The sequence below is a fragment of the Pantherophis guttatus genome, chromosome 5 (assembly GCF_059756535.1).
Source record: "Pantherophis guttatus breed Tessera chromosome 5, ASM5975653v1, whole genome shotgun sequence".
Classification (NCBI taxonomy): domain Eukaryota; kingdom Metazoa; phylum Chordata; class Lepidosauria; order Squamata; family Colubridae; genus Pantherophis; species Pantherophis guttatus.
Window position 1 is genome coordinate 107,807,957 of NC_142067.1, and position 19,426 is coordinate 107,827,382.

General features: G+C 40.7%; 1 protein-coding gene across 4 annotated transcripts in view; it reads right to left on the reverse strand.

Moving 5' to 3' along the window:
- The window catches only part of GPC6 (glypican 6), a 939,262-nt gene that overhangs the window by 48,394 nt on the left and 871,442 nt on the right, over positions 1 to 19,426 (reverse strand). For 2 of the 4 annotated variants that reach the window (XM_034417402.3, XM_034417392.3), the window contains exons 6-7: positions 19,225 to 19,368; positions 7,026 to 7,055 (exon numbers count right to left, since the gene is read on the reverse strand). In XM_034417402.3, coding sequence (XP_034273293.2) covers positions 7,026 to 7,055; positions 19,225 to 19,368 — 174 coding nt within the window. The remainder of the gene's footprint in view (positions 1 to 7,025; positions 7,056 to 19,224; positions 19,369 to 19,426) is intronic. The other 2 variants (XM_087895494.1, XM_087895493.1) reach the window with 1 other exon arrangement.

The window sequence follows — 19,426 nt, forward strand, 5'->3', positions numbered from 1 at the left end:
TTGAGACCCATGCTTGCAAAGGACTGTTTTCAGAATGATTTGAGGCACATTTTAGAGGCCGAGAGGTTGGCTTTTAAATTTTTTATTGAATATTATTAGGCTAAGGTTTCTTTCTTATCTATCTGTCTATCTGTCTATCTGTCTATCTGTCTGTCTGTCTGTCTGTCTATCTATCTATCTATCTATCTATCTATCTATCTATCTATCTATCTATCTATCTATCTATCTATCTATCTATCTATCTATCAACAAGTACAAGGAAATAAGTAACAGTATAGACATAGACATGGACACATGAAAAAAATTGGCACAAATAAAATGATATACTGTAAATAGGCAAAACATAGCCATAAACACATAAAATGAGAACATATAAATGGGGACAGTAGGACAGGGACGGTAGGCACACTGGTGCGCTTATGCTCATCCCCTTAGGGACCTCTTAAGAAATATGAAAGGTCCACGGTAGACAGTTTAAGATAAAAGGTATGAGGATTAGAGAGACTAACAAAAAGGTCAGGTAGAGTGTTCCAGACATTTACTACTCTACTGCAGAAGTCATATTTCCTACAATCAAGATTAAAGCAAATTACATTGAGTTTGAACCTATTGATAGCCCTTGTGTTATTACGGTTGAAATTAAATATTAATTTAATTAATATTAATAATATTATATATTATTCTTATATACCTTTCCTCATTCTCCTTATTGGTGTAGTCCAGGGGTGTCAAACTCGATTTCATTGATGGCTACATCAGGGTTGTGTTTGACCTTGGGGGGGGGGATGGCCAGGGTAGGTGTGGCCAGTTCGACATCACTTGTGTCAGGGGAAATTCCTAAATTTCTGCTTTAGGAATCCAACAGGGAACTAGAAACTACACTCATATTTACATAAACAGATGGAATAACAGGTCTATGAATTCTATATCAACTTCATGTCTTTTCCTCCCTCCCTCCCTCCCTCCCTTCCTTCTCCACTTCCTGCAATCATGGGGAGCAGAGGTGTAACAACCTCTCTCCTCATCAATGACCAAGAATAATCTTTTCAAAAGCTTTAAAAAAAGCCCAACTCTAAACAAACACAGAATTTCACCCATAAGAAAATGAGTGAATAGAGAAAAGACTGAACTTGGAGAAAAGAGAAGAGAAGAGAAGAGAAGAGAAGAGAAGAGAAGAGAAGAGAAGAGAAGAGAAGACTTTGTGGAAAACAAAGTTTTACTTGGATGCAAAGTTTACTCTGAGTTCAGCTCAGTAGCATGGCTGTCGGCACTCTGTTGGAAAGAGAGGAGCACTTTCCTTTATTATGCTAAACAGATTGAAGACAAATCACAGCAACTCTGCATTTATTATCTCTTTCTTTTCTCTATATCAACTGAGCTCTTTTTAATTTTTCAATATCAACTGTATAGTTCTTTTTGCCATTAACTGTGCATACTTTCAAAGAAATAATTGCAAAATGAAATAGGTGCAAAGGTGGTTTTTTTTCTCCCGGAGATACTATTTTTTCTTTTCAGCAGAGATTTTTTTTTGCTTTTATTCATCTATCATTTTTTTAAATATATCTGTATATTATAAACTATATCTAAAGAGCACCCTCCCTTACATTTAAGATCTACTTCAATATTAGCTAAAGGGAGAATTAAGAACTCTTAGAAGTAAGGAGAAATTAACTGGTAGAATGGCTTGCCTTCAGAAGTTGGATGTGCTCCATCACTGGACATTTTTAAGAAGAGATTGGACAGAATGGTATAGGGTCTCCTGCTCGAACAAGAGGTTGGACCAGAAGATCTCCAAGGCCACTTCCAGCTCTGCCATTTCCTTCCTTCCTTCCTTCCTTCCTTCCTTCCTTCCTTCCTTCCTTCCTTCCTTCCTTCCTTCCTCATTAAAATCTTTAATAAATTTATTTATTATTTATGGTTCATGCCCATAAATAATCTAGATGTCCACAAAGAGTCCAAATGTCCATTACAGGCAAACTAAAAGGATATACTGTACATTTAGCTTGGGAGCTATCTTTTCATTTACCATAAACTGCCTTCCTATTACAGCTATGCCTGTCAAAGGCAAAATCCACAACAATGCCTTTTCTTCACAGGACTGCATTTCTTTAAATCAAAAAGCTGAAAATGGCTTTCGAGAAGAAGTGTCATGAAAGTAGCCAAAGAATTGTGTTTGCAGCCTTGGTTTGGATTTGTAGATTCAAACTTAGAAATAATTGCTATACTGGAATGTAAGTAAAAAGATTCCACATGGATGGGCCACTTTCAATGGCCTTTCTCCCTTTTATTTTAATGCAGTTTGATCAGGAGAGCTCTTCAAAGAGAGGCTACCTTTAAAGGAATTGTAGAGCCCATTTCTCCGAGAATTCCCAAGAGCCATCTAAATAAATGAATAGAATAAAAGCTCCACAATGAGAAAAAGAGAAAGAAAGAGAGAGAAAAGAAATCAAATTTAAGTCTAATAATTGGAAAAGAAATTCTGGATTCTGACACCAATTAAATCAGGCTTAAGAATTAAGAACCATCAGTTCCTCTGGTGTTCTGCTAATGAAAGTCATCTGGCTATATAAATCTAGCCAGATGACATGTTATATTTTCCTGGGCAAGGATCAAGTTACAGGAGGAAGAGGTTCCATTTGAATACCCTTGATAACACAGGGAAAACAGTAGCCAGGAAAAAGTGGCAGAGAGGCTGTAAATGGGAAATAGCTTTTCATATATAAGAAACACACAAAAACACACAAAAACATATGTTTTCATCATTCTCCAAATTGCAAAAACTATATGTTGGAGAGAATCTCCTAGAGTATATTTAAGCCAAGGGGTAAATGATTTCTCAATCTTGCCACTCTAGTGGATCTTCACACCCTTGGGTCCCTCTACATTAATTTTACTTCCTCCTACTGAAAGCAAATGGCGAGCTGGTAGACAAAGCTATTCTAGAATTAACAAAAATGCAAGCAGTATTAGATGAACAAAGGAATTTTTGAATCTGACTAGGCCAATCTAACTGAACCTGGATTATATTAAGTAGTGGGAAGAAACCTACCAACCAGGGGTGAAATCCAGAAGGTTCTAACAAGTTCTGGAGAACCGGTAGCGGAAATTTTGAGCAGTTCGGAGAACCAGTAGCAGAAATTTTGAGCAGTTCGGAAAACCGGTAGTGGAAAGTTTGAGTAGTTCAGAGAACTGGCAAATGCCTCCTCTGGCTGGCCCCAGAGTGGGGTGGGAATGGAGATTTTGCAATATCCTTCCCCCAGGAGTGGGGAGGGAATGGGGATTTTGCAGTATCCTTCTACTGGAGTGGGGTGGGAATGGAGATTTTGCATATCCTTTCCCTGCCATGCCCACCAAGCCATGCCCACCAAGCCACACCACACCCACCAAGCCACGCCCACAGAACCGGTAGTAAAAAAAATTGGATTTCACCACTGCTACCAACCCTACAAAGTCTTCAGTGAGACCTTGATTCTCCCCTTTTCATTTTAGAGGTTCTTTAGAGATTTTTTTTAAAAAAAGAAGCATTTCCTATGTTTGGTTTCTGACTTTTCTTTTTTAAAATGCATGTGTAAATGCATGGTATGAAGCAATATCTGTATTTTCATGCTTTTAAATGGTCAAATCATGTCTTTTCCGGAATACTTTGTATTAATAGATATATAAATATGTATTTTATTATAAATTATCAGTGAAATTAAAAATGTGCTTCCAACATATAAATTCCCTTCCTATTGTTTTTGCCAAGCATTCTACAGGAAACTAATTGCAATATGTTTATTATTTATTTGTTGAAATAGGTTACTTCTGCTAAGGAATGAATTACATATTAAGTCTTTCTCCACTTCCAAATTTAAATTTGGAGACTGAAAGCCTGGCTTTAAATATGCTTTGTGGCACTCACAGTACATTTATCATTTGGTACATTATTAAGTACCAGAATTTGGAAAAACCATATGTTCCGATGGTCAATTTAAAAAAATATGCCATAGTACCATGCTAGAAATGATTTTGCAGCTGGAGAAAGCATATATTCACCCTATTCAGCCCTTTTTAAATCTAGAATATCGAGATCCCCTGCTAGCATCTGGTAGAAAAACATATTTAGAATTCAACAAGGGGAATTTGTTTTGAGTTGAAGGACTTCAAGTCATTCACAGATTCAGATCTCGAACCATTTTCTTTCTATGTTCACGAGCTCCTTGAGTCAAGTATTCTTGCAAATTTCCCTTAAACCAACCCCAAGATCTTGTTTCTTTTTCTTTTTAAAATATTATTGAAAAATATTAAATGCTAACAGATAAAACAAACTAAAATCAGAAATAAAGAAACAGTAGAAAAGAGATGAAATAGAAAGTTCTGTTTTTGACAGAGACCAATCAAACACTTCCAGGAAGCCTTAAAAATAATCCAAGTTCTGTTTCATGTTTCTTCTTTTCTTTTTGCTTAAATATGTGTCTTCAAGTTGCGTTCTGGGAGTGGACTAATATTTTGTGCCTCAGCTGTGGTGGTAATGTGGGAAATTAATCATTCAATTTAATATTTAATAAAAAATAAATAACAAAAATTTCCTGAAAGAATTTACCCATCAAAAAAGCTGCCAGTTGCACATTCTTATGATCTTAGTTGCTCCTTTTAGCAAAATGCAAAGATTTATCTCCCATCTTGTCTCTGGAGTTTGATCAATAAGACATCTTCCTTGATTGATCAACCGACCAACTGTGTGAGATAAGTCAGACTCAGTGGTGGGATTCAGCCGGTTCGGGCAAACTGGTAGTTAAATTGCTGACTGGCCCTGCCACTTCCTGCCCCACCTTCCAGGAGTCCCCACACGCCCCATTTTCACTCCCAGGAGGCTTCAGGGAAGCTCCTTAGGCCCAAAACAGGGCACATGGGGCACTGCACGTCCCCCCACGGTCCATTTTTGCTCCCAGGTGGGTGCAGGAGGCCGAGTGCTGCCTGTCACACCTTCTGGCCATGCCCACCATGGCCACGCCCACCCAGCCAATCATTAGGGCAGAGAGCTAGTTGTTAAATTATTTGAATCCCACCACTGGTCAGACTGAGAAAGGAGCCAGTGTTCTCAAGGGAGATTCCATAGCCAATGGGACAGGACTGGAATCAAGATCTTTCTCCAACAGCTTAACTACTATAATATACTGACTTGGAAATAATAGTAATAATAAAAATGGTAAATCGTTAAATATTGTGGGATTCCCCAAATGCAAACGGATAAAGTCTTGTCTCATAACACACCAGATTTAACTGTGGTTGAACAAAAGGAAGTGTGGTATGGCAATACCAGGGGATAATAGAATAGATTAGAAGACAAAGAATTAGAGAAGGTCACTAAGTATCAACATCCAAAAACTGAAGTTGAAAGATTATACTGTAAACCAGTGGTTACTGGCAGACTGGGTGCCATATCAAAAAATCTTAGATTGTGGGCTCACATTTAGCATTGTGGGAAACTGAAACATTACGGGATTATATCATGATCTCTGTTGTTTAAAAGGCTTAGACAGGAGAACTACATATTTTGAGGAGGCCGTGTTTACTTATAATCCCCTGCCTGCCTGCCATATGCCTTCTGAGGTTCGTTTAATACATCCCAGCAAGTTACCATCAGCTATTTGGAAGGCTGCCATGCTGCATGTTTCACCCATGTATTACACCTACCAATTAATCTGCTACGCTGTGGGTGATTTGGCCAGTTTGTCAAAGCGCAATACAAGAGCTGTAAACACATCTAATTTTCCTCTGCTTCAACATTTCAAATTGTGGATACTTTCAGTGAGATGGGTTTTTTTTTCATTGCCTAGACATGGTCAAGGCTGCCGCTTTTTGATAATTGCACCCTAAGAACAGCAGGAGCAGTATATAAACTTAGAAAATCCGCACATTGGCAAAATTTCCATCTGTCGATTGCAAAAGCTGGTGTGGCCTTTTGCAATTGACAGATGGGAATCCATACATACATCACCACACTGATACATCACACCCTCCAGGGTTCTTGGAAACAGCTTGATGCACATGAAAGCCAACACTAGCTAAAGAATGGGCACCTGTTGCTTATATAATCATCACAAACATATATGGTTTTCTGCGACAATGCCTTTCAAACAACAACAACTCCCTATCCCAGGTCCTAGGGAAGGACTTGATGGCAAACTCTGGGTTTGGGGTGCAGCCCTGGTAAAGGGGAGTCGCCTGTCAAACCCCAAGGCCGGAGTTTGCCATACCTGGAGGGGGAAGGAGCCCCTGCACTGGTGATGAGTGGTGGGAGTCTGGAGGCTGCAGCGGTGAGCATCTATTCCGAGGAGTGAGCCGAGGAGCAGCTGTTTGGTGGGGAGTGAGCCGACGATCAGCTGTTCAGCAGGGAGGCAGGGCACTGCGAGACCAGCAGCCTGCCGGGATTCTAGGCAGGGGTGATGAGCATCTGATCGGTGGGGAGCGAGCCGACGATCAGCTGTTCGTCAGGGCAGCAGATCAGCTGAAGGGTATCTAATCGGCCCTGCCAATGAACAGCTGAGAGAGATGAGGGAGGATTGCAGCAGCAGAGGTGCGTGGCTTGCCTGGTTGAAACTTGCTGGGAGGCAGAAGCTCCCAGCTCTGACTTTACATCTTGTTTTGGTTTTGGAACTCATTGTGTGCCAGAGTCCAGCTCATTAAATCCAGTAAGGCCCAAAACGCGTGGCATCTTAATGCTGGTTTAGGTCCGGAACTCAGACCATTGAGACTTGATAGTTGGATAAAAATGCCAGATCCAATCTAAACATCTGGCTGACTGCGCAACGAACCATAACAATTATATAACCAACTCTCAGCATATCTAAAAAAAGAGAGTAATAAGAATGTGAAGGGCTCAACCTAAGTATTAGTTTGCAAAAGCAATCTATAAATCAGATTATTTTGCAAGGAGGAGGAAAAAAAGATTGCTATGTGAATAACATTAGTTGTCATTTGTCAGCAAAATCAGCAATATGTTAATGGGTATGAAAATCAAGAATAAGAATACCAGAGCTTACACCATGTTGCATTGTCCTCCAGATAGTCCTCTAGGAAGCAGGAGAGAAAAGAAAAAAGAGGGAAAAATCAGGACAAAGTGTTAGGTTACAGGAAGCAGAGAGCCGCAAAAAGGATAATGTATCAGTATCAGAAAACTACAGGTAGTCCTTGACTTATAACAGTTCATTTAGTGCAAGGTTACAATAGCACTGAAAAAAGTGACTTATGACCATTTTTCACATTTATGACCGTTGCAGCATCCCCATGGGATCAACATTCAGATGTTTTGCAACGGATTCATATTTATGACTGTTGCAGTGTCCCGGAATCACGTGATTCCCCTTTTGTGACCTTCTGACAAGCCAAGTCAGTGGGGAAGCCAGATTCGTTTAACGACCATGTTACTAACTTGACAACTGCAGTGACTCACTTTAACCATCGTGGCAAGAAAGGTCATAAAACAGGACAAAATTCACTTAATAAATGTCTCACTTAGGAACAGAAATTTGGGGCTCAGTTGTGGCCATAAGTCGAGGATTACCTGTATTGTGGATGAAGTTTAATTATGCATGCTGTGACAGACAATATACATGTATGCAATCAGCCTTCTGTATCACGCTAAACTCTATAAAAGCATTTTAAGTTCATGTTTTCCTTTTTTCTCCACTTAATTTTCAAGAACTATTGAATGCAAAGCTTGTTTATCATATTATAACTGCAAGCATTACTAATGATACCTTTGCCATTCATTGCTCCTACTTGGTTCAATAAGTCTGATCCTACTGGATTTTTCTAAGACCCATCAACCATAAATAGGCATTAAAAAAAAAAAGACCAAATTTTTCTCTGAATATTTTGCTTCCCATACTAATTTCATATAGCAATACCGTGTTTCCCTGAAAATAAGACCCTGTCTTATATTTTTTTGAACCCTGAAATAAGCGCTTGGCCTTATTGCCATGCGCTCAAAAGCCCAATTGGGCTTATTATCAGGGGATGTCTTATTTTGGAGGAAACAGGGTAGCACTTAAACTTATATACCGCTTTGCAGTGTTTTACAGCCCTCTCTAAGCGGTTTACAGAGTCAACCTATTGCCCCCAACAATCTGGGTCCTCATTTTACCCACCTCGGAAGGATGGAAGGCTGAGTCAACCTTTGAGCCTGGTGAGAATCGAATTGCTGAACTGTTGGCAGTTGGCAGACAGCAGAATTGCATTCTAACCCTTGTGCCACCACGGCTCACTGCAAATGGAACATGCGTGTGCTTGCCTGCTATTCATGCAAGTTGGGATGCGCACACATGTGCTCGCCCACAATCTCCATGCGGTCAGCAGACGTAGCCTGCAGTACTGCATTTTAACTACTGTGCCACCATGGCTCTATATATCACATATAACTTGAGAGTCTCTTAGATCAATGGCCCCCAACCCTTCTTGGCACCAGGGACTGGTTCCATGGAGAAAGGTTCTTCCGTGGACTGGATGGTGGGGCATGGTTTGACGTGGTGCGTGCATTCCGCAGATGGGGCTTCACTTGTTTCTACGGTCCGGTTTCTGATATGTCGTGGCCCAGTGTGGGTCCATTGACCGGAGGTTGGGGACCCGTTTCAGATTATATTCTGATGTTTTGATGGTAAATATATTTCTCAGTTGATTTTAAACACTCCATGCAACTTTGTATTGGAATGTACAAGTAGTCCTTGCCTTACAACAGTTCGTTTAATGACAGTTCAAAGTTTCAACAGCACTGAATAAAGTGACTTATGACCGTTCTTCATAGTTATGACCATTGCAACATCCCCAAGGTCATGGGATCAAAATTCAGAGACTTGTCAACGGACTTATATTTATGATGGCTCCTGTGTCCTGCTGGGTCATGCAATCCCCTTTTGCGACCTTCTAACAAGCAAAGTCAATGGGAAGGCCAGATTCACTTAACGACTGTGTTACTAACTTAACAACTGCAGTGATTTGCTTAACAACCTTGGCAAGAAAGTTTGCAAAATGGGGCAAAATGTCTCGCTTAGCAACAGAAATTTTGGGGTCAGCTGTGGTCATAAATCAAAGATTACCTGTATTAGGATGAATCAATAAAATCCAAAAAATTGGCAGTATATGATAAAGGTCAAAGATAATTTTTTTAAAAAAGGCATTTTGTTACCGCTATTTTGTCTTGGCTAATAGTTTTTGTCATTTTCTTCAGTATAAACTCATACCCCTCCTCAAAAATGAGTGTTGTGGCCCATACGCGGCCTGTGCAGCTAGTAGCTGATTCAGACAGTGAGGAGGCTGGTGTGGTGCTGCGCCAGCAGCCTGTGCAGCTGGCGCTCGAGTCGGACAATGAGGAGGCTGGAGAAGATGTGGTGCCAGAGGCGGGGATTCAGCCAGGGCCTTCAGAACCTCCAGAAGCTCCCTTAAGTGAAGAGGATGAAGAGGAGGAACCACTTCTCGATGCACGGACGCACAGAGCTGCCAAAAGGCAGGAGTGGCTCCTCAGGAGGAGGTCTCCTCGAGAGTAAGGCTTGGGGCTAATTGGCCACTCCCTTAGCCTATTTAAGGAGGAACGCCGACTGAAGCAATTTGCAGGGAACAACTTCATTCACATACCTTCGTGTTTTGTCTTGCTTATCTTATCAGCTTCCTGCAAATTGCTTCTGGGTATTCTGCCAACCATAGTAAGCTTTCAGTATTATTCTTTGAATTCTTGGCGGCTGTTAATGCAGTTAATTAACAGCTGTTGTTGTAAAAAACTGGTTTATTTAGCAAACTAAGGTTTGAACAGACTTTGTGTGTGCTGCATTCTTTGGGGTCCGTAGCTGGGGCAGAACAATGAGTAAATAATAAAAATATTATGGTTGAAACCTGTTTATATTAGGCTATATTGTTATTGAAGAGCAAAATACTGCTGATTAAATGCATAATTGTTTTTATCATATTTAAGTTCTATATTGCCTATTTCATTTATATCCATTATGGAACAGAAGATGATATATATGGCATTTTCACAAAAACTCCCATCTATGTATTGACCATACCTTTTGCTACTCAACTCCACTAAGATAACTATATCTTGTGTTTCTTAGATCACACTTATACCTGATACCAAGTCGACTGTGAGACTCATAAAATTATTTGTGGTCTAGATCTAGCCTATTTATGTTGTCAAAGTGCTGGGAATGAAGGCTTCAAATAAGAATTTGAATTTGAAAGCTGAGATTCATGTCTTTTTAAACTCTTAAAACCCCACAGGAAGTGCTTTATTGGAATCATATGACTGAGGTCTGGCTTAGCCAGCCAAATGAAACATTCATATGCAGAAATAAAATTCCTCTCTATTGCAATATGCTTTGGATAACAACAAGAAAGGAGAAACAGTGTATTCTAGATGGATATTGCAAATTAAGGCTAGATATATCTCAATCTGTTCTAGCAAAGCAATCTTTAAACTATCTTCAAACTCAGATTGATACTTTGCCTCAGACAAATGTCAACTCTTCAAGTGGACCATATAAAAACATTGGTCTATACCAGGGGTTTCAAACTCGTGTCATCACGGTAGCATCATGTGATGTATCGGGACTCCCCCCCTTCACTAAACCAGGCGTGGGCGTGGCCAGCGCGTGACGCATCTGGCCTATGGGCCGCGAATTTGACAGCCCTGGTCTATACTGACTGGCAGTAATTCTCCATATTCTTACTAACTAAAATGAGAAAGACACAAGTGAGTGAACTTGAATTATTATACATACATTAAATACCATGTTATCCATCTGTCTGTTCTGCTCAGGTCTTCTGTAGGTGATCATGTATTGAAGTAATGGGTGCATGTGAGGGCTAGGATCCTATCTCTTTGTGTAGGCCCCAGGGTTATTCAGGGTCTCTTGGGCACTGGTGTCAAACTCACAGTGTCACGTTGCCGTCACACGATGTATCATGATGTTTTCCCCCTTTGCAGATCTAGGGTGGGCGTGGCCTGTGCATGACGGATCTGGCCCGCAGGCCGCCAGTTTGACCCCCCTGCTCTAGGGGAACTATGCAATATCATAATGGAGAGTAGTGGTAAAGAAAGTTTCATGCATCCATCTATTTAACTAGATGAAAGGGTGGGGACAACAACTATGTCCTTCATCACTTCTCCATGTGCATTTTCTTATGTCCAAACCTTACAAGGTTACTCCATGAGCAAGACCTCCAAGGCTCCTTCCAGCCCTATGATTCTAAGTACAAAGCAAGGCATTCAAAGGCATAACCTGGAAAGATTCAGAGTGATAGGAAGAAAGAAAAAAAAAAGTAATCCTGATGTCCTATCTGTTTATCTATGCAGGGAGAAAAAAAAACATCTTCAGTTTTCTTGCCTTTGTATCAGTGATGGGTTGCCCCCGGTTGGGACCGGTTCGATAGAACCGGTAGTAGAACCGGCAGGAGGCTCCGCCCACTGACCTGGATGTCATCATAGGTGATTTGCGCATGCACAGAAGCTTCTATGCATGTGCAGAAGAGTGCTTGCATGCACGAGTGAAGCTAGCGCACACGCATGGGCGTGATACGAACCGGTAGTAAAGGTAAGTAGAACCCACCCCTGCTTTGTATGTGTATGTGTGTGTATGTACCTTTGAGGCAGTCTTGACTCATCCTTGATTAATCCCAGCAGTTTACTTTCAAAAGTGGCAGCCCTTTCCTCCTTCCTAGGGCCCAAGGTCACCCATCTGGCTTTGTGCCTATGGTGGGACTGGAACTCGGGGTCTCTCAGCTTCTATATTTTTATTTTATTTATTTAGTTTGTCGAACATGTATAAGATAACAGATATAAGCATAAACATGATTATGAATACAGGAAATGAATACGAATAAATGGGGACAGCAGTAGGACAGGGACGGTAGCACTGGTGGGATTCAGCCAGTTTGCACCACTTTGGGAGAACCGGTTGTTAACTTTCTGAGCAGTTTGGCAAACTGGTTGTTGGGAGAAATCATTAGGGCAGAGAACCAGTTGTTAAATTACTTGAATCCCACCACTGGACGGTAGGCACATTGGTGCGCTTATGGGTGCCCCTTACAGACCTCTTAGGAATGGGGTGAGGTCAACAGTAGACAGTCTAAGGTTAAAGTTATGGGGGTTTGGGGAAATATCCACAGAGTCAGGTAGTGCATTCCAGGCATTGACCACTCTGTTGCTGAAGTCGTATTTTCTGCAATCGAGTTTGGAGCGGTTTACCTTAAGTTTGTATCTATTGTGTGCTCATGTATTGTTGTGGTTGAAGCTGAAGTAGTCATTGACAGGTAGGACATTGTAGCAGATAATTTTATGTACTACGCTTAGGTCAGACCAAAGGCGGCGTAGTTCTAAGTTGTCTAAGCCCAAAATTTCAAGCCTGGTAGAATAAGGTTGATATCCTAACCACCGTAACAAATTAGCTGCCTTTCCTGCCCTTATCTACCTTATTGCTCATTGTTGGACCTAACATTCCTGATAGATTGCTTCCTATCAGACTGAAATCCTATTTTGTTTTAAGAGAGTGGGGTTTCAAATACCAAGATTTCTAATCTGGCTGGAAGGTTGATTAGAATAGAATAGAATTCGTTATTGGCCAAGTGTGATTAGACGCACAAGGAATTTGTCTCCGGTGCATAGTATCTCGTAGGGAATGTGAAGCTTAACAAGTGACAAAGGCAAGGGGCCTTTTAAACAGCCAACTTTACAACTATTGCCTTTATTTCAGTGGTGGAATTCAAATTTTTTACTACCGGTTCTGTGGACGTGGCTTGGTGGGTATGGTATAGCTTGGTGGGCGTGGCTTGGTGGGTGTGGCAGGGGAAGGATACTGTAAAATCTCCATTCCCTCCCCACTCCAGGGGAAGGATGCTGTAAAATCTCCATTCCCACCCCACTCCAGGGGAAGGTTACTGCAAAATCCCCATTTCCTCCCGATCAGCTGGGACTCGGCAGCTAGAGAATAGATGGTGGTGGGGCCAGTCAGAGGTGGTATTTACGGGTTCTCCAAACCACTCAAAATTTCCGCTAGTTATTCTCCAGAACTGGTCAGAACCTGCTGAAACCCACCTCTGCTTTATTTATCATTTATCTAACAACCAATTTAAGATCTTAAAGCATTTTAAAATCTGGAAAGAGTAGGGAAAACATTCCCTTTCTGTCTCTCCAATTGCTGAAATAAACACATTTTATTTCTGCTTTATCTTTGTCACAAGCAAACCTAATTGTCTTCTCAGAAGTGAAGGTCATCTACCAGGTGAATGGTATTTTTTTTCCTTACCTGACCTCAACCATCTGAAAATCTCTGTCTGAGGTGGTCAGCTGAATAATTTTTTTAAAAACCATTTTTAGTTCGATCTCAAACATTCATGATTGATAGCAGTTTCCCCAACCGGGTGTCCTCCAGAAAGACTTGGTTTAAAGCTCCCAAGACATACCAAGCCAACATGAAATAGTACCAGGCTGAAAAATGCTAAAGATGCTGATTTATGAAGTAGGATTGCATAAGTATTATTTTTACTGTGCACTTTTTTTTTTATCTCTGTGTGTATTGATTTCTTTATTGGTGCATTTTTATTACAGGTTTCAATTGATTTATTATGTCTCTACTTGTCTCTTTGAAGATGTTTTATTTGCACAGGAAAATGATCAATACATTCATAAGTAAACATGAACAGCAAGCTTTAGCTTGCCCCTTGTAGTCTATCCCAAAGAAAAATGGAAAAATGCAGCTAATTGGGAAGACTGTTCATTTGTCTGCTGTTTCTGCAGAAATGCAAAAATGAATCTGGTAGAGTCAGAGAGAGATAAATGCCTTCCTAAAATTTAACGGCATTGCACAGAATAGATGGTCTTCTTGCAGTGAGATTTGCTGAGGGCTGAAGATCCAAGGATGAGCCTGTACAACTACTGCAGATCCTGAGTTCAATCAGAATAGAGCTGGAAGGGATCTTGGAGGTCTTCTGGCCCAACGCCCTGCTCAAGCAGGAGATCCTATACCCGTGATGGTGAACTTATGGCATGCAGTGCACTCTCTAATGGCACGTGAGCCGTTGCCCTAGTTCAGCTCTGCTGCGCATGCACATGCACCTCCCGCCGTCCAAATGGTCTTTAGCTCTCTGCTGCACATGTGCGGAGGCGGGGGGCATGCAGGGGGCATGTGCACAGGGGGGCGGGGCATGTGCGGGGGGCACATGCACATGTGCGGGGCCACGCCTGCATATGTGGCGAGGTGGGGCGCATGCATGGGGGTCACGCGAGCATTGCATTTGGGGAATTCTCATGTGCTTTGGACACTCGGTCCGGAAAAGGTTCGCCATCACTGCCCTATACCATTTCAGACAAGTGACTGTCCAGTTTCTTCTTAAAAATCTCCAGTGATGAAGCATCTACAATTTCTGAAGGCAAACTGTTCCACTGGGTAATTGTTCTCACTGTTTGAAGTTTCTACTTAATTTCAAGTTGCTTCTCTCCTTGATTAGTTTCCCTCCATTGTTTCTTGTCTTGCCTTCTGGTGCTTTGGAAAAATAAGTTGACCCCCCTCCTCTTTGTAGCAGCCTCTCAAATACTGAAATACTGCTACCATGTCACCCCTAGTCTTCCTTTTCTCTAGACTTGCCAAACCCAAATCCTGCAACCGCTCTTCATATGTTTTAGTCTCCAGGCCTTTAATCATTTTAGTTGCTCTTCTTTGCACTTTTTCCTGAAGGCTTGACATCTTTTTGTAGAATGGTGAGCAAAACTGGATGTAGTATTCCAGGTGTGATCTTAGCATGGCTCTGTAAAGCAATACTAATATATGATTTTGACGATGCCTCTGTTTATACAACCAAGGATTGAATTAGCTTTTTTGGCTGCTCCCACACACTGCTGTTGTTCTAAAATGTTTCTTCCCCTCTCTCTCAGGCCCCTCCTCAATATAAAATGCTTATAGCCCAGTTCTGCACAATTACCGCATTTCATAATGTTGGCCCACCATAAAAATTTATAATAGTTCAGCTCATTCTTGTTGGCTGAAATATCCAAAGAATGTACTGAAGTTAGTCCTTGGTGGCGCAGTGGTTAGAGTGTAGTACTGCATGCTACTTCTGCTGACTGCTGGCTGCCTGCAATTTGGCAGTTCGAATCTCACCAGGCTCAAGTTGACTCATCCTTCCTTCCTTCCGAGGTGCGTAAAATGAGGACCCAAATTGTTGGCGACAATATGCTGACCCTGTAAACTGCTTAGAGAGGGCTGTAAAACACTGTAAAGCAGTATATAAGTTTAAATGCTATTGCTATTGCTATTTGAGTTGGCCTTTTTCAATTTTGTAAAATGCATTTTAAAAAAATCTCTCCTTGCTTCAGAACAATTTACCAGTACTCTTGCAAATGTCCCTAGTAGAGACATGAAAGGTTCAAATTCTATTTCATAGCTTCATTTTGAGTCTAGCAAGGTCAGACGGCATATTAGGAATTTATTTTTATATTGGTAAAGACATATTTTGTGGTTTCGGGGGTTATTTCTGCTTTTCCCTGAAGGGCCTTTTAAAAAATTTTTTTTAATGCTGCTAAAATCAGGTTTTCTGGAGTCATTCGCCATCATTTTGAAGAGAAAGGGCAGGACCAGTGGGTTGAAACAGATTTAGGATAAATATTAGGATAAATTTTCTAATGGTAATTGCTACCAATGGGTGAAAGAAGGAATAAGCTGTTTCATGTTTTTGTTCCAGCTCTTCAAAGAAAGACTGCATAGCCACCTGTTCAAAATATTGTATGAAATTCTTTATTGAGCATGGATTGGACAAGATGACCTGAGATATCTTCTGATTCTGTGATTCTGTACAGTAGTTCCAAGAAGGCAATACTCTCTCTGCATAAGTATGAAAGCAATGCTACCTATCACATGCACTTAAAATGCCCTTCTGCAAGACTTTATTGAGCATCTAGAGGATAGAATAGAATAACAGAATTGAAAGGGATCTTAGAGGTCTTCAAGTCCATCCCCCTATACCATTTCAGACAAATGGTTGTTCAATCTCTTCTTAAAAACTTCCAGTGTTGGAGCAACTTCTGGAGGCAAGTTGTTCCACTGATTAATTGTTCTAACTGTTAGGAAATTTCTCTTTAGTTCTAAGTTGCTTCTCTCCTTGATTAGTTTCCACCCATTGCTTCTTGTCCTACCCTCAGGTACTTTGGAGAATAGTTTGACTCCCTCTTCTTTTTGGCAGCCCCTGAAGATATTGGAAAACTGCTATCATGTCTCCCCAGTCTTTCTTTTCATTAAACTAGACATACCCAATTCCAGCAACCATTCTTTATATGTTTTAGCCTCCAGTCCCCCTAATAATCTTTGTTGCTCTTCTCTGCACTCATTCTAGAGTCTCAACACCTTTTTTACATTCTGGCAACCAAAACTGGATGCAGTATTCCAAGTGTGGCTTTACCAAGGCATTATAAAGTGGTATTAACACTTCATGTGATCTTGATTCTATCCCTCTGTTTATGCAGCCCAGAACTGTGTTGGCTTTTTTTGCAGCTGCAGCACACTGCTGGCTCATATTTAAATGGTTGTCCACTAGGACTCCAAGATCCCTCTCACAGTTACTACTTAAATTACTATTTTAAAAAAGGTCTTAAAAAGCCTGCAAAAAAAAAAAAAAAAGATGGTTGTAGTGGTGGAAATTTTTTCTAAGAGGTAAAAAAAGAGGAATAAATCATAGTTTGAAGACTGATTGTCAAACACCATTGTCTATGTTTAATGTAGTTATAAAACAAGGTTTCTTGTCTTAACTTGTATGAAATGTGAATTCCTTAATTAAACTTTATCAGAGAAAGATGCATTATGCATATGGACACTTAACAACAATAAGTGCTTATTTAATGATGAGCAGAGCACTAAAAAGGAATCTATTGTAAAGTTAATTGGGAATTGGAATGATTGCACTTTAATGTGACAAGCAGGGGATTACTTATTTCAGTAGTCGGTATGTGCAATTTTCGCCCAAAAGGAAAAAAAAACCCTGTCAAATTGCTCTTCTCATGTTTTCTCTTAAGAGTAACATATTATGTATTGCAAATGCATATTTTGCAACTACACTGCTTTAAATCTGCCACCTGCCCCATCTGGCCTTTTGATCTCTGATTGATCCTCAATTCATACAAAGGCCAAAAGAGGGATGAAGAAGAAACCTGACATGGACTTTGTGGAAGGGATTTGGAGCCAGCTGCTCCAAGGGACAGCCTGGCCTACCCAACGGCTATGAAGCAAGTCGGAGCTCCTCACAACTCTCCTGCCCATTTATGAATGATTGCAAAAAAAGAATACTGAAAATTGAAGTGTCTGAAAATTGCATGCAAAAGATACATTGGTGTAAAGAAGAAAAACTGAGCACCGACATCAAAAATTTGCATGAAGAGTTTGCATGAATATATTAAACAGATTCATATAAGAGAAATAGAGCTGAAAAGAGTGTCAAGCCCTGAAATGGCAAGCTTCGGCAAGCTATCTCGGGTTGCCATTCAGGGAGGAGAGGCGGTTTGACTGAGACTGACGCAATCGCTGCGCTGATCAGCTGGGAGGCGGCGAATGGATCAGCCAACTAGCAGCTGGGCACGGGGCGGCACCAGGTGGAGGCTACAATGCTGCTCTGCATGTTGATAAGCAGCTGAGCATCGGAGCTAATCAGCTGGGAAACAAAGCGCTGATCAGCTGCAGCACGGAGAGTGGGCCAGCAGCTGAATGTTGGCCTAGACACGGCCGAAAATTCCAGGCTGTTCGTGGCATCCGGAAGCTGAGGGGATGGGATAGGCACGTTCAAGGGAATTTAAGGCACGGTAGAGAGGCCGCAGTTAGAACTGACTTTGTATGTCACTCAGTGCTGGGTTTTCACACTTTCCAGGATAAAACGCTTCAAACAAAACTGTGTTGCTTGTGGTTTCTTGGTGCTGGATACTTGGAACGTGACACAGAGTTTCTTACGGAATCTGTCTTAAAAGATGCATGCATTCAGGGAAATCTCTACATTCGGAAGAATTGCAAATTTAAATAGCTGAAGTTGATTTTGCAACCTATCGAAGAAATTGGGCCTTTTATTCTGGGCTCTTCATCAGGAGCCAGTAATTATCAAGGAACAGAAGAGAAAAGCTTCTTTTCCCATGGAAAATGCTTAAAGGGCCATGTGAAAGGCTCTTACGTTGTTTTGCAGAAAAATATAATTGTGACTTACATTTTGTTTCTTTTCTTGTCCCAACATATTGTCTCAATCTACGGCTCCATTTTTGAGAGGAAAACAATTGTCCTTATAGTGTCGTGTCTTTCCTTTGGCAGCTTCCCAAAATCGGTGGGAGGATCAACTTTCAAAATAATTTCAACCTTTTCAATTTTAACCAGAAAGAGGTTAAACCAGGTAGTCTTCGACTTATGACCACGATTGAGCCCAACATTTATGTTGCTGAGTTAGAAACTTGTTAAGCGAGTCTTGCCCATTTTATGACCTTTCTTGCTACATTTGTTTTTTTTTATTAAACTTTTATTACATTAAAAACATAAAAAATTATTTCACTCAACAGCAGCTAATTGTGGTGTTTTTCTTGTGACAATAATTTGTGCATTATTTACAGAAATTAAATTGTGCGTATTTACATTCTTATTTTATCAATTACTTGTACTTAATAACTATCTATCTTCAATCTATCTCCGTTCTATCCAATTATACCACTGATCCCACACATTGTAAAATATTGATGTCTCTTTATCTTTTAAACTCAGCGTTAATTTGTCCATTTCTGCGCAATTCATGATCTTTTGTATGACCAATTTCTCTGCAGGTGTATATGGCTGTTTCTAACATTGAGCATAGGCAATCCTGGCAGCAGTTAATATGTGTAGTACTAGATATTTTGTGCCCTTCACATATTTTTTTTTTGCTTCATTTGTTAAGTGAATCACCGCAGTTGTTAAATTAGTCACATGGTTGTTAAGTGAATTTGGCTTCCCCATTGACTTGGCTTGTTAGAAAGTTGTAAAAGGTGATCACATGACCCCCGGGGACACTGCAACCGTCATAAATGTGAGTCCGTTGTCAAGCATATGAATGTAAATCACGTCGATGGGGATGCTGCAATGGTCATAAGTGTGAAAAATGGTCATAAATCGCTTTTTCAATGCCGCTGTAACTTTGAATGGTCACTAAGTGAACTGTTGTAAGTGGAGGACTACTTATACATGATCACATAAGGTTACTTACCAGCCTGTCCAAGCTGGTGCCAGCAGCAGTTGTTGGTCTTTCTTCTGGGTTATAAGGTCGAAAGCGAGCACTGAAGTTTTCAGGAATGGATCGAGACGATCTTACGCCTGGAGCTGGTTTAGGCTGTCCACACCCTTGGAAAACCTACAAGAATAATATTCAGTTACACACAAAAGAACCACTGAAATGAGAATTTCAATAA